Genomic DNA, 15,586 nt, shown 5'->3' on the forward strand with positions numbered 1-15,586 from the left:
GAACGGTGAATGGGCCATGGCCAGTCCTCTGTGCAGGACCGCGTCCCCCGCATACCTGATGCTCACCAGCTGAAGCCTGAAGCACGCACTATGAATATGAAAGCACTCGGGTTTTTTTCCCACTCGAAGGTCGCCACCTTTGCTCCCCTTGGTATTTACGGTAGGTCCTTGGTAAGTAGATACTTGGGTGTGTACCGCTGGCCGAACGGTCGGAATACATATCATACATACAAGTAAGTAAGAAGTGGTTGGTTATCAGCCGCACGAACTCGAACTGGATATATTCCCAAGCTCGGGCTCGAATGATCGAATCCGCAGGGCTGCTAGTTAGCGTACAGGACTGCTCAGGCGACACCGTCGACTAACCAAGGCTATTTTTTCTCGCCAGACTGCGGGGGTCGGCGTTGTCGTTGCAGGGCCATCGAAACAGTTCTAGCCACTACCGGTATCGTACGGACGCCACTCGCGCTCACTCGCACCAGACCTCGCACCAGACCTCGCACCTGACGGCGGCCGCTATGTACTTCACTCTACTTGTCTCCGATAGGTAGCTTGGTCGCCATACATAAACAGTCAAAGTTCCATTCCATTCCTCTCAAAATACCGGTAGACAGTTGGATTGGCGTTTTCTCTCGTTCTCTCTCTCTCTCCTTCCAACGACTCGCATAGTCCTCCGCCACAACCAGCCCCCTGCACGCCCACCCCAAAGCGGACCGCCCGCTTCCCCCATTGGCTCGCTCCCGCCCCCCAGCAAATCATATCGGATCGTGATGTGAAACCGTATCCCTCTCTGGCCATGACCATGGCCATGGCCATGGCCCTCGGAACTCGGAACGGTATGATTTGGGGAGAGGGAGGGGGGGTTGACAACTCAGTACATGTCTGATTCATGATGGCGCAAGTACAAATTGAAGGACTCCAACTAACTAATGCAGAGAGGGTGGATGGATGGATGGATGATGATGGATGGATGGTTGCCTAGAGTACCGTAACTACTCTACTCTAACTAGAGGTCGAGTTGATCCTCCGTGTGTCCCCCAAGACCTGCCACCAACGAATGTGCCGACAGCTGATTACTCTTCTTCTTCTTATAAAATCCCGCCCATATCATATTCTGTGAGCGAGCGAACGGGCGCGGTAGGGTGGAGCGACTTCTTCCGGCGGCTGAGTACTACATAGTACCGCAGTTACCGGTTGTTGGGTAGGCAGGAAATGCACGGGCTATGTACGCGAGGTAGTTACCGATGCAGAGTAGAGTAGGAAAGCAAGAACCTGTATCTGTATCCATCTATGATCTATTACCGTATTCTGCGTACTCTACATACATCCCACTCTAATCGTATGTAGATTGAGTGCGGCGCTTCGCCGAGTTGTACCTCTCGCCCTTACTGCGCAGCGAGGAGAGTCACAGCAACTATGCGTAGATACTTCTTAGTAGGAGATCGCCGAGCGACACCCACTACAACCACTACACCCACATGCGTGTGTGTGCATGTGCCGTTTGGAAACGGAGGGAACTTTTCCGCACGATCATCGCCAACAGTACCGTAGGCGATCAGCCTCCTCCTCCTCTTCGGTGAAACAGGATTGTGCCGAGACAGAGAGAGCACGATCACTCATCAATATTCCGCCGTCGTTGTCGTCGTCCGCAGCAGCAGCAGCAGCAGCAGCAGCAGCAACTGGGGCTGGGACTGCTCCCCCTCTCCCCCGGCAGCACCGGCAGCACCGGATGCCTCCCGGCCTACGCCGGCCGGTGGCAAAGGAAGGAAGGAAAGAAGGAGGATTCATCAATGATTCAAAGACACTGCACTGCACTGTACTGCACCCATACCGGTACTTTCTATACATACATACGCCCCGCGATTCCGCGAACATAATGTATCCCCTCGTTTGCTGAGGTTTACTGAGACTTGCTCCTGTGGCAGACCGGCAGTCGCGAGCCGATCGGTGCCAGAGCTATCATACCTACATGATACTGTCTACATATCATATGTACTCCGTACCGCTACCGGTATATGTGCCAGCCTGCCAGGTGTGTAGGTAGGCATGTAGGCCTGATGATGTACGATAGGCAGCCTCGATCAACTTACACTTTTCTGTGGTGCTGTGGGAGCTTGGGGAAGAAATAACAGGGCTCTGCGTAGTTGTCCGCAGCGCTGGAGCCTGGTGGTAGGTGCTACTATTTACTTGTTAGTTACTGGTTACTGGTTACCCAGGTAGTTGCTCCAGAGTAAGTAGTAGTCTAAAGTTACCTGACCAGGAGAATATGATATATCCAGAACGAGTATGCTTGTATAAAGTATGCTACCTACTATGATGCTGGCTGTGTGGTCGAGTGGTAGGGTGGGTTACGCAACGCCTCCGGTGAAGACTCAAGAGTAAGCATGCACGTACGGTATGGTCTTTCGGGAGGGAGGGTGGGAGATGGAGGTGGACACAGGAGGTGTATGTAGGTGGAGGGCTCACGAGCCACGGCTGAGAAAAATATTGTAAGGAATCTGAAAAAGAAAAGAAAAATGCATATCCTCCTACGGTACAAGAACGGTCTTATAAGCCTCACCATGGCACAGGCTGCATGCAACGCATAACTAAACTGCCTACTAGGTAGAGTATTACTTAATCGGAGACCGGCGCTTCACGTGCTCGGGATCTATTTTCGAATACTCAGTTGGCAGTTGGCGCTCCGGAGTCCGTTGGATCCAGTGATGATTGAACAGCATCGCGCTGTGTTCGAAATTATGGTTGTACTTTGGCGAGATATGCCTCTTTTTCCTTCTTTTTGGTGCCGAGCTCATCACACCTAAGCGCTGCAAGCGATCCATTCCATGGTGGAAGGTAAATAGCAGGGAGCGAGGTGTCAAGTGTTGGGGCCCGGGGGGGACCAGAGCCAGAATAACAGGGCTTCGATTCTCAGTGAGCCCCCCGTTCCTTCCGACGCCAATCACGGTAGAAATGGCAGATACGGGGACTCGGGTTCGAGGAGCGGAACAAGGAATCTATTTAGGCTCCGCTCGGTGCCGTACGTGATAAATATTATACCACCCAAATTTTAGTGTACGTCACATAAAAAAGGCGCTGAGCGTTCGGCACAACGACTTTGAGAAAATATGATCATTGTAATTCAGCCACATCGTATTTCTTGCGTATTTCTCTGAACCTCCACCAAAAAATAGACCATGCTAGCATTCGTCACCAGATCCCCCTGAAGCCGTACAACAACAACATCCAGAATGTCCGCCGGTCCCAGTCTCCTCACCCCAGAAAATATCAATCATGACCACCTCCAACCGACCCGCTATATGTCAGTGAAAGAGCAGCTTGCGATATTTCTCAAAATCGTCGGCGAGAACGCGTCCAACCCTATGGCACAAGAACCATTTCAATGAAGCGGCGACACGATCAGCCGTACCTTTGACAACGCTCTCGACGCGATGATAGAACTTTACACTGTAATTGAGTAGGCGAACACACTGTGGACTGGGCACTGCTGTGGGCTGTAGAATAGTTACTCTATATACAAGCTGCCCACTGCCTGCCATCTTGCCCCGTTGTCCACCTCCCATTTCCGACTGTCCATCACCTGTACGGTATCTCTGTTTCTGCCTTAAGATTTTCACCCACCAGGCGGCGATGCAGTAGAGAGGACAGGCTTGGGAAGAGGAGAAGGACCGGAGAAAGTAGTTGAGTAGAGGCGGTGGTGTTGCTCTGTCGCCGCGTCCCTATGTCTGTCTATCCATGTGACTAGTTCTCCTGAACGGTACTGTGCGCACCCTCTTACCAACTGTTTCAACTTTCACCTTGGGTGGAAGTAGTACTATATAGTGCAGTGTGGCGTGGAGAAGTTGTCGAGTGTGAGATAGATACAGAGAAAGTAGTGTTGCCGAACAGATATCTGAGATGCCTAGGCGCCAAGACTAGTGGACCGTTTATTATTTGTTGCGTAGTAAAAAATAAACGTACGGCACCGAACGGAGCCTTAGATATCGACGACAGGCTCCAGGGTGTTTACTGTTGGCACCTAGTTTCTGGGAAGCTGGGCTGGATGAAATCTAGTTGAATCTACTACCCAGAAACTGCCAGTAACTGCCATTCCTGGCCCAATGAAAAGCGACCGCGATTGTTACATATATATTGCATGATGGACCACGGCCATGCTTTTACCGCTCGGTTTTTGCCGTTCGGCCAACGGCCAGCCTTCGTGCCCTGGACAGTGGCCAGTGGAGCCAGCCCCTTAACTTCGACACCGCGCGCGCCAACCGCGTTTGCACGGCGTACCTGAATCGCCGCACCTGTACACAAGCGTGGACACAAGCGTGAAGAAGTTAGAACCCCCACCCCCCGGGCGCCTGCAGATGTGCGGAAGTGCGGATGTGGGCCGATGTCGGCTGCCCATTGCGCGGCCAACGACATATATCAGCGGAACTACATATAGAGTGTACAGAACAGCAGCGGCAAAATACTTGCACGGATAGGTACATCATACCCTACCTAGTGGCCTTCAGCCTTCAGCCTTCAGCCTTCCAGCTCCCAACCCCTCGGGAAGAACTCTTGCGGCGCCCCGTACGCCATATCCACTCACCGGAGTCCCAACAATCGTGAAATCTCGAACTGTAGCAGTTCGCGAGTCGCGACCGTCGCGACCGTCGGCCGGAGTCTAGAATCTGGAGCTGCGTAGCTGCGGCTGCAGTGATGTGGCAACGACGGCGGCAACATGGAGTACCTAGTAGCCTAGTAGAGTATCCAAGCAGAAGTCGGGAATGTAGACATAATCATACCGGTATGATATGATACCTATGATATCGTCGGCCGCTTGAAGCCTTGAACTTGGACTTGGACCTTCCGCAATCGGCCATCGGCTGAGCTGGTAGCCTGATACATAGCCTGGTTGGCCTGGTTGGCCCGTCGGTGTTGAAACTTGAAACTGCCCGTGCCTCTCCCCCGCACCCCGGTAGCGGACCGGTGGTGGACCGGTAGTGGACCGGGCTGTTGAAATGGGCGAGGCTTTACTGGGTTACGGGTATGGGTATACTCGTTCATGGTTAATCACTCGCAAAACTGTGGGCCAGTCCGTGGTGATAGTAGGCGTCTTATCGCCTGTTCTGGTGTCACTGCTACTTTTCTCTGTTCTTCTTCATCATTGAATGCAGCCTTCATGGACTTCGTGGCTTCTTAGCATTGTCCCTGGCTTCTCACCACAATAAGCCTCTTTAGGCCCCCAGCCCGGCGACGGCGACGGCGACGGCTATCTTCGCATCCTCGGCTGTCTGAGGCTTCATCTTGTTGTTTATACAAGCTCGTTTCCCTTATAAGAACTTGCGATAACATACACCCAGTGAGAGGACGTGCACTCTCTCGGAACCACACAACCTCCTCCGTATAAGCTCTTCTACTCGTCTACCCGTCTACACTGTCACAGTTAGACCTCCTTAAACCTTAACAGATGCCGGCCACCCGGTCCGTAATGCCCATCTGCCATCCCCCATCCCCCATCTTCCAGCCAGCCAGCCATGTAGGACCCAGAAGTGATACAATATGGCGCCTGTTTTTTTTCTCTCCGTGTTGGGGCTGTGAGTACGTGGTGTGGGGGCGCCGCTGCACTGCGCCACGAGGTAGATTGCCGCATAAAGGAGGAGTCAGACAGAGACTGTCAGAGCAGGTAGTAGGTACTGCAATTCAACTTCGTGGACTGTTTATATCCATACCCAGGCAATGCAGTGTGGGTCGTGTTCCTGCATCCGTTCTTGCCCATCCTAGCTATTCATCCACTGCATATGTGGTAGCCATCCAGTGTACTATGTTTTATTTTTAACCCATCGTCGTTTTTTCAACCCGGGTATGCTCATTGCTCATTGCTCACGTTGCTCACTGCTCATTGCCCATGGCTCATTGCCTCAAACGAGCCGCCGAATTGAATTGGAGTAGAATCAAGCTTCTGTCTAAATCTTCACCATGAGGACCTCCTGAAGTACGGAAGCACGGAAGTCTCCTTCTCCGTGACTCCGTCATCCGGAGGCGACTGGGAGCTGTACTATGTAGTATGTAGAACAGGAAGATGATCATGCGAAGAGGCCTGCACTAACCTACCTATAGTACGGCCCCGTTCTTGAACCCATATCTACTCCTATACGATACCGGTAGGTGGCCGATATCGAAAGTCCACAGGCGCTAGGTGGCTCACCAAAGAAAAAAAATCGGGATTGCGCATCGGCCCAACATACCTAGCCGGGGGCCCGAGGATGACGCGGTAGAAAGCATGAACCCGCGGCCTGGGCTGGAGTCTATCCGCTTCAAGACCTTACTATCCTAAGGTTTGTAAAGCCGAAGCTCGGGTGTAGTTTAGACGAAAGTTGTAACTTGTCAGGCGTCCGGACTCCGGAGAGATGAGTCGAGAGAGGGGTAACCTTGCTTCCATGGAAGGCCGGGATGAAACGGCTAGCTGGTTGGCTGGCTGGCTGTCAGCCTGACGCCAGGGACGAGACGTGGGAGCATGCTCTTCGCGAAGAAGTGTATAGTAGGTAGTGGAAGTACTCCTTTGGAAGCTGGAACTCCATGCCAGCATGCTAGAAGGGGTATGATGTGGTGTCGGTGTGCATCGAATATCCATCGTAAACAGGTAGCCGAGGGCTGACTGAGGAAGCTGGCGTGTTGTGTCTTGCGGCGGAAATAGTAGTTGCCCCCCATGGTCATTGTCGTTGTCGTCGTAATGGTGGGAAAGGCATGGACACGATACACCTATGCACTGGAGTGCTGGTTGGAGCTCTGTCAGCATACATACCGTATGGCACGGACCATTGGACCAAGTTGACCACTACCTGGCATGTTTTCACTCCCATTTTCACTGTATTGGATCATCCTCACTCGTCTCCTTTTTTCGGCGATTCATCAAGCTCCGCCGAGATTCACAGTGCCAACATGTGGGATCGTGGCTCACGCACACATACTGCCACTCCTCCGGCCCCCAATAGTAAAAGCTCTTCTCTTGCAAGCCTGCATAATCTCTATTCGAATAGCCGCACATAGGCCACCCATTTGCCACAATCTACCCCGTCCCACTTCTAGGCCTACAGTCTGGGAATGAGGATGCAGTCGAATAGGGACGGAATTAAGGAACCAAGATTTTAATCCCGATGGGGCCGTGGCAGCTCTACTCAGCAACCCTGGGCAACAGATGAGTCGTGGTGGGAGCGGAATTTCAGGCATAGATACTACGGTACAGACAGGTGGAATAGTAATCACGATCGTCAAATCTTGTTGTACGGTAGGGTAGACACGTAATTCAGGACTCGGAGCACAGCAAGGCAGACGAGGGGCAGCTCCAAATTCATCGATGGATGATTAATATTCGATTATATCATATGTAGATAGCGGCCGCAAGTAGCGCACCCCGTAGCTGGTGGATCATCCGCACGTCACACCTCCGTTCCGGAAACACCTCAAAGCCGACGTCGAAGATCTATCTTCCACTCTGGCGTTAGCACTTGCACTCGCAACGAAGCAACAGAGAGTAATCCGTGAGGGAATGAAGAAGAGACGTCAGATGGCCAGAATGCTGTACTCAGTTGGAAGATCCATCGGTAGGAAAACATAGCATTGATAAAATAATTCTCGTATCATCAGGTGTCTTTGGGGCTTTGCATAGTAGGGACATTGGAGGGAAACGAACAGGAGTACTAACCGTCTGGGCGCGTGCGGATCGGAGAGCGTCAGCTTGAGAGCTCAGCTATGGAGCTAGATCCTCGAAGGCGAGGTGTGGTACTTCACGAAGAGCCCACGATGTTGGCGGGGTTGGTTGGGTTCGGATTCATTGTGCGTGTGAGGAAAGCGAAGTAGGCCTGCCACCGGTTGTAGAGAACTGGGAAGAAAAGACGGTGGCGGGGTTGAAACCTACCCGGCTCTGTGCCCCTCCCACACCCGCTTACGTGCTCTATGAATAGAACCTTGGGAGACTGGGCATGGAAAGACTGGGCATGTGAACGTCTTGGCATGCGTACCAGCAGAAACGCTGCTCACTCCTCACATCTCGTCACTCACATCGGGAAATCGAGAAATCGAGATTCTTTAGTGAGTAAAGGGCAAATGCAGGCGTGCTCGTGTGCGGCTTCATAGTGTGAGTACACTGTTGCCAGTCTTCGGGATCGCAAGTATGATTTGTTTAAAACCGGGTCCTGAACTTCGTCATTGTTACCAAGTTGAGCGACCGCCACGCCACGCACATACTTTCTACCCATACTGGAATATTCACTCGCAGTTTAACCGCAACAACAAAAGCAACGATACCGACAGAAACGACGCAATTCGGCATGGAGTTCATCTCAAACCGTCCCGAGGAGCAGCCGATGGGTCGTTGGACTTGGTGTCTCCTGTTCTTCCTCTTTCGCGCGATTGACATACTCTTCTGCTGTGGTTCTCCCTAGCTCTTATGCATTCGCGTCCACTAACCGCCGTGCTACAGATGTCTTTGCATACACCTCTAGCGCGCATAAATTCCTGAGGGCTATGGAGTTCCACGACGCAGACCTTAGGAACATCAACCCGACAGCGCGCACACTGGCTGCGTTGTACCCGCTTCTGTGGTGCGCCATCATTGCCTATGTGGTCTTTTTGATCGCTCATCCGCAGTGGATCTGTTATCCCCTGATGAGGAAGGCGGAAGATAGGTATGTTGCCGCAGCGCCGTGACTTGGGGGGTTGTGGTGGGATGTGTGCTGAAAGATATCACTCGTGCAGGCGTGTGGCGGCTCGCTGGTTGTGGCCATCCCGGAGGGATAACCTGGACTTGCAACCGCCTAGGAGGGTTTACCAAAAGTCAGAGTAAGTGCTACGGTGGGGGATGCACGTACCCGTAGGCTGGTCGGTATGGGTTTGGTGTTGCTTGAAAGGATGGTTCTACTTCCCTATGCGATCTCATCCGATTGTGATGCGAGAATGGGAAAACTTACTCATGATGCATCATTTTCGCCGCGAGTTTATGAAAGTGGATTCCTTTTGTGTCCCGATACTGAGTATGATCTTAAGATAGTTTGTAGTCAAGTGCTTACATTTTGCAAGTAGAGATCGCGGGGTCAAAATCTAATCACAAGATTGCACTCGTGCTAACCGTAAATGACGCGAACTCCGTTAGTTTCACTCCTCTCCTCTGTCCCCACCGCCACAAACGTCTCCACTACCACCAAAACATCTTCCCCCCGACGCACGACAGCAATCATGGACGGCTCCTCCCCCGTCACCTCCACAGACGCTCGCCGCTACAGCGATAAGCGGGACTATAGTAAATACCGCCGCAGCGTTCCGGACCATTCAAATGATTTCCCGCCCGCGCTCATGTCTTCTTCGCCCCAAGAGGAGAAGCCCAACCCATTCACCGAAGCTGAGGGAGACTCCGCTATCAAGCCAGTTGCCTCGCCGCCGTCCCCCGGAGCATCCGGAGCTCATCAGTCGCAGGGAGCATCCGGAGCTCGTCAGTCGCAGGATTACTTCGATTCCAAGGCCCGCAGGGCTTCAAATGTCACGGATACCTTCATCCGCACCGTGGAGCAGCTGAAATCGAGTGGTACCATGTATCCGACGATCCTCTCGAGCCCGGAAACCCTATCGGTTCATGTTCTGGACAAGGCCGCCCCGGTACTCTACATCCACACCGCGATGTACCACCTATTTGAATTCAAGATGCCGATCGTGGACGACACGATCACCTTTCCGACCATCAGCATTGATGCCACCTCGATGGTGCTCCGCTACTGCTACAACAATGCGAAGCTCGCTAGTCAAGATCTGGAGGGCCTCCCGATCGGCACCGTCACGGAGCTTTACCTTCTCGCTAGCCGTCTCAAGCTCACCCAGTTTGCGTATTGTGCCCTCAATGTGCTTGAGGCAAAGCTCGACGATGCCGATATCGCGGAGCTCTGTGAGTACACTGTCGCCAAGATCCGTCTCGACTTAGAGGAAATCCCGGACTTCTGGGCCGATATGATTCCCGCGCCCATTGAGGTTTGGATGGACAACTGTAAGTGCTATAATTCAAGCTACCTATCCGTCATCGTCGAATGCATGCTGATTCGAGTATAGACCCCCTGCTGTGTGAAGCTTTCAAGATTGCCAAGATCAATTCACCGATTTTGCGCATCATGGAGACGTACCCCGGCTTCGCCCTCGGACTTATTAACGGCGTTCACGAGAAGAAGAGGCAAGACAAGGAGGAGGCTATGGAGGCTGCTGCTGCGAGGTTAGAGGCAAAGGCCAAGGAGGATGCCCAGAAGGCCGCCCAGAAGGCCGCCGAGAAGGCCGCCGAGAAGGCCGCCGAGAAGGCCGCTGTGAAGACTCCCCGGACTGGAAACGGCAAGGCCCCCGGTCGCAACACCGTAAAGACCGAAGCCTCGGGTGCCGACAAGCAGGCAGGTAAAAAAAGGAGGTTGGCCCAGAACAAATGAGCCTTCTTGTGATAGGGGACTTACCCAGTTTCAATGGGCTTTCTTGTGATATGGTGGAGTTTGATCGGTACCTTTTGTCTGCTTCAAGTGATTGATACTTGGGGGTTTCGGGACTTCTTTCTTTATTCTTTCTTTCTTTTTTTCTACATGTACTACCGTATCTTCTGGTTTGAGGTTCAATACAGACAATTTTTCCCAATGTAAAATATAACCAATACAGCGAGCGACGGCCGGAGTCGTAGAGTCCTCCTCCTTTCCGGCGCCGAGCTGCTCCAGGAGTTGTCCGCGAAAGTGTATCACGGAAATATCACTCGATTCACATCAAATTGTACCGAGTGACCGTGAGCAAAGCCTGGTAGACGAAAGTTGAGCGGGTCAATGGACACGGAAATGGAGTGTGTGTATATTACCATGATCTAGGTAGCTAGGTCAGTTGCAATCAATGATAAAACAAAATAAAACAATGCCTGGCAAGAAGCCATCTCCAGCCCGTAACGGACAGCATATAAAAACCAGACGTTATCAAAAATGCGTATGATAGATCCAACACGGCGGCATCGCCAAAACCACCACAACACCCACGAAATTAAAAGAAACCACACAACGTAATACCTAGAAACCACCCGGGGTGAGTTATGACTCGTGACAGGGACATCCGGCCGTGCCCCGCCGTAGCAGCCACGGTATGATACCTATCGGTATATGCAGCGCGAGGCGGGCGGCGCCTCGTTCTTGGGTGTGGGATGTGACATGTCGGGACGTAATATGATGGTATCGTGGGTGGTTTGCGGTTCCTGTACGTAAGAGGATCCGTGATGATGTGAGGAGACGGTCGGTCGGTTCGATGTTGCTATTATCATAGACCGTTTTCGGCCTCGGGGCCTGAAAGGATGTGCGGATCCGATCCCAACGGCCATCAAAACCCATCTCGGTTCAGTGAGATGTGCCGAAGACGGCCATTGACCGAGACATTGAATGCGTAGTAACTTTGATCCACCTTCGCAGTCAGTTATTTCGTCGAGAACGTTCCGTGTAGCTATAGTGGACTTACATAAAAAGATCTCAGCAAGGAAAAAAACACTTATAAAACTCCAAACCTCCAAAACTCCAAAAAGTGCTCCGCCGAAACGCCCAGAGCCAAACCCAGGAGCGCGCAGCACAATCCGGTCGGTACCTACCTGGCCACCGCACCCGGAACAAAAGGCTTAGCCGTGGGATTCAGCTTGAACGCAGAGCTCGGTGGCGACGGTGCATCCTCTTTCGCCCCCAGCTTTAACTCCGCGGTCCTTGCCGGAACCACCCTGGGGAACCCAAACAGATCGACACCCTCCGTTAACATGCGCTCTTCCTCCTTAACTGCAATCTTCAGCTTCGCCTCCAGTATGTCCATGTCGAGGGTAAACAGTCTCGACTCGAGCCACTGAGATTGATCCAGCGCAGCGAGGGGGGTATCGGGGTTCCGATCGGCGGTGGTGATCCAGCTGTCATGCTCTGTAGTCCACAGCCTATTTCTGGGCTTCTCGTACTGGTTGCTATCCACAACGGCGATGCATCCGCGAAGATCGTGCACCTTCACCAGCGGGCCATCGTCGGGCTCGGCAAATATCTCACCGTCGCGCAGGATGTAGCGGGCGAATGGCCCGCGCGCGGGCGAGCGAGTAGTAGCTTTGGCCGTTTCTAGGTTGTCGCGCACGCCAGGCTGGAAGGACGGCGAGATCTCGTGAAGAGCTGTGCGGATGTATGATAGCTTTTGCTCTTCTTGCGCCCAGTATTGCGTGCTGGTTAGAGAGCCGTCGGGTACGCTGTCGGCGAGTAATTCGATGTGTTGCGCTTTTCGGCGGTCGTCCGAAAGGTCCATAGGGGCTTCGATATTTGTGGTGGGAAGCATAGAGTTGGATTTACTGGATGGTATGTTAGTGACTGATAGAGAAAAGAGTGGAGGAGATGACCCACCGAGTGTAAGTTATAAAGATATGTTGTAAAGATATGTTGTAAAGATATTGTGGTTTATCGAAGAGATGGTTGCGAGTAGTCGAGGAAGAATAACGGAACCGATGAATGGAGTATAAGAAGAGGAAAAGATCACAGGTGGACACACCAATTCACTGAATATTCCAAGCGTGGCACTTGAATATCGAGGTAAGTAGAAACCATTTCGAGCTGAGTCTTAGTATTCCATCCTCTCGAGTCTAAAATTCTCACTCAGCATTAGCTGGCTATTCACGTTGAGGGTGTAATTTCCGCATCACACCTTCTCACTCTGTGTTCTGTCGGCCCTAAGCTGAGCGGCTCATGGATAAGACTTTGTAGCCCCAGACCGCCTACTGAAGGCAAGGGAAACACCGTTAAGCCATCGATTCCAGCCGCCGAGCCGCGCCGCATTAATTTCTCCCGCAGGTTCTCCTGCAGGTTCTCTCGCAGGCTCAGACCTCGCCATGGCTGCCGCTGCTTGTCGAGACTCGAGGCGGATAGGATTGAATATGCTTCCGATCCACCATCCACCGCCCGACTCGAGCCCCGACGGGGCCCCTCAAGCGACCCTGTGTGGCTCATCATGCCCTACGCCCTCCGTCCTCCGCCCTCCGCCGTGACAAGAAGACAACGTCCTTTTTTTTGTTCATTCATTGATTGCGTGCGACCTATCTAGATCATGGCAATATCTACCCGTTCGCCCCTCTGTTTCCCCGCCACTGTCCAACAAGAAGACAACGTTTCCGGGAGCTCATGTTGTTACGGCGGCCATGTACGAGTGACACCTGAAGGCCGAAGTTCTACCCCGCCACGCTACGTCTGTTGGAAGCACACTCTCCTCCTATTCAGGTCGGCCCGCCGAGGCCTTTTCTGGCAAGAAAACCTTTGGACTGGCAATACCTACCAGGTATGGCCATGTACTAAATCCAGAAGCCTCATATGTAGGCCGTATATAAGCTGAGGAAATTATTTAGGCCTTCTATAAGCCACTCATAAGCACGTGCAACCCATCAGGTTTTCGTAAGAGTTATGTCAAAATAAGGCTAATGTTCTCATAGCCCTAGAATTTTCGTAACTCCTACATAAATTAAGTAATAGTCATCGCCATGTGAAGTGCATCACCAAGTGATAAGTATTATATGAGACTTGTATGGTGCCTGCGGTTTTGTGGGCCCATGTTTTTGCGGTGCCTACCTATTTCAAGCCAGCTAGCAGCCGGCAGCAGACATGAAACTCATGGTTTGGAAAAGTCACAGGTTATGTACCTCCCCCCATCATTTTAGATTCCTGGACCGATGTTGGTGTGAAGTTCTTTTACAAGATGAAGCACCGAGTTTTGTATGGAAATAATCCTCGTGTACATTACTCTAAACCCCCACGTGATAGCAACTGATTTTCACTCTAAAAAGTGTAATGGTCACGACTCACATGTACTCGGTTGGAATATGAACTTAAAAGTTCGGAGAACTTTTCGGACCCGGAACTCAGCTGTTCAACTACCGTCCGAGATACGGGCCGCCATCCAGAATCAACCAGTCGATAGCCTGTCCCAGGATATGTATAGTCAACCACCTGCAGTGATTGACTCTCATATTTGAAAGGAACGGGTGTACCTATACTAGTAATCGCCGAGTAGTGAAGTTGCATGTTCGAGAGTTGTCAGGTGATCGTTTTTTGTTCTTTTTGGTGGGGTCGGCTGTTGCCATGTAAACTTTTCGGGTGAAGGGCTAAAAACTACTGTGCCTTTCTAGACCGCAGGCTTTTTGCGTGTCGGCCTGAGGCGGATGAGCAGGGGAAGTGGGGCGCCGCATCGGACTGGCCGGCACCGGGGCTTTCACCTCCACTGGCCAGGGCGGGCAGGAAAAGGAGTTCGTTGGTTCGCAATAGTCTAGATAGGCTGCATGCGAAATAAAACAGGAAGATCTCTCTCTCTCTCTCTCTCTCTAGACCGCAGGCACCATAACACTGGTATGTACCTAGGTCCTTCTTCACAAGCTCGCACTCGCCAAATCACATCCTCCCGCCCGCATCCGTTGTTATACATAATGTTCGGCAAACGCCTATAGTTAACGCTATAGTTTTTGACACTGTAGTCTAACATGCCATAGTTTTGTTCGTCGTTTCAACCCCACCACCACTTAAACCAACCACCACTCAAACCAACCATTACTCAAACCCACCACACCACCCACCACGCAACCCGACTGTAGTGAGCAATGGAAGAGCTCCTGGCGAGAGGAGAAAGTTAAAGAGCATTCCTGTCGGCCTGGGTTGGTTTAGGTGGTGATGGTGGGGTTGAAACGTGGAACAAAACCTATGCATAGCATTTTAGACTTTTTTTTCTTCCAAACTATGGCATGCATATTAGACTACAGTGCCAAAAACCATGGCATCATAGACGTTTGCCGTATAATTTTAGATCCACCGTTTGTCTCAACTGATGACTCGGAGTATGTACCACGAACATTCAACGCAAAGCTTCAAGCCCACAATACCTTTATATTTAAATTTCCTGTATGTCCATAGGATGTATAAAGCCCCTCCTCCCGTACGGAAATCCGCCAGTGTGGACGATCCAGTTGAGTCTCTGGTGGTTATAGCACATGATCTCCTGCACCCCGAGTATCATACCATACCATCATCTTGAACACCGCCGCAGCATCTCGAAGGTCCAGATTCCAGAATGGTTATGATGGACACTTCAGGACCATCATGGTCGACACTCTTATCAAACCCAGCCTCACCGCCTCCATCCTCCCCATTCATGTATCGTCTTGGTTCTTCGACACTCTCCGCACAAATCGCACAGATGTCTATCGAAGACTGGAAAGCCGAAGTGAGAACCGCAGCGCCAGCACCAATATTTGCTCACACGTCCCTGCAAGTCTGGGACAAGAGGGGGGGGTTTAGGTATTCGAAAGGTCTTGCTGCCAGCCATTTCTATTCCTGTATGTCTGCTGATTATCGAATAGCATGCGCGGAGTTTCTCGTGGCCTCGCTCCCAGTGCCGCTGGTATGTCACATCGACGTAGCCGACGTCGCCTGTGTGCTATCCTCGCTGCCACAATTGACACTCGCCGCGGCCTCGCTGGCCGGGCTAATCCTGCAGCGAGTGCCTCCCGCCACGATCGGGAAATATCCGCGTTCGTGGATCCGTGCATGGAAGCGTAAGTGGCCACTTTTTTCCG

General features: G+C 52.0%; 3 protein-coding genes across 3 annotated transcripts; 2 read left to right on the forward strand and 1 right to left on the reverse strand.

Moving 5' to 3' along the window:
* Nucleotides 1-8,300: 8,300 nt before the first annotated feature.
* On the forward strand, nucleotides 8,301-8,679 carry BZA05DRAFT_444049 (uncharacterized protein; the record flags this gene model as incomplete). The annotated part of the gene is made up of 2 exons (XM_051486885.1): nucleotides 8,301-8,400; nucleotides 8,453-8,679. The coding sequence occupies 2 exons, from the start codon at nucleotides 8,301-8,303 to the stop codon at nucleotides 8,677-8,679; spliced, it is 327 nt and encodes a 108-aa protein (XP_051340308.1).
* A 110-nt stretch (nucleotides 8,680-8,789) lies between these two features.
* BZA05DRAFT_269359 (uncharacterized protein) lies at nucleotides 8,790-10,442 on the forward strand. The gene is made up of 3 exons (XM_051480220.1): nucleotides 8,790-8,811; nucleotides 9,122-10,003; nucleotides 10,066-10,442. The coding sequence occupies exons 2-3, from the start codon at nucleotides 9,205-9,207 to the stop codon at nucleotides 10,425-10,427; spliced, it is 1,161 nt and encodes a 386-aa protein (XP_051340309.1). The 5' UTR covers nucleotides 8,790-8,811; nucleotides 9,122-9,204; the 3' UTR covers nucleotides 10,428-10,442.
* Nucleotides 10,443-11,601: 1,159 nt separating this feature from the next.
* BZA05DRAFT_417868 (uncharacterized protein) lies at nucleotides 11,602-12,581 on the reverse strand (the record flags this gene model as incomplete). Its single annotated transcript, XM_051485481.1, has 2 exons — nucleotides 11,602-12,328; nucleotides 12,526-12,581. The coding sequence occupies 2 exons, from the start codon at nucleotides 12,579-12,581 to the stop codon at nucleotides 11,602-11,604; spliced, it is 783 nt and encodes a 260-aa protein (XP_051340310.1).
* Between the last annotated feature and the right edge of the window lie 3,005 nt (nucleotides 12,582-15,586).

This window comes from Tricharina praecox, assembly GCF_024521635.1.
Source record: "Tricharina praecox strain CBS 144465 chromosome Unknown BZA05scaffold_9, whole genome shotgun sequence".
Lineage (NCBI taxonomy): Eukaryota > Fungi > Ascomycota > Pezizomycetes > Pezizales > Pyronemataceae > Tricharina > Tricharina praecox.

Excerpts from the sequence above, each read along its gene's own strand:
- BZA05DRAFT_269359 (XM_051480220.1), top strand. The coding sequence starts at position 9,205 with ATGGACGGCTCCTCCCCCGTCACCTCCACAGACGCTCGCCGCTACAGC. Across the intron at positions 10,004-10,065 it reads TGAGGTTTGGATGGACAACT|ACCCCCTGCTGTGTGAAGCT; the intron begins GTAAGTGCTATA and ends ATTCGAGTATAG.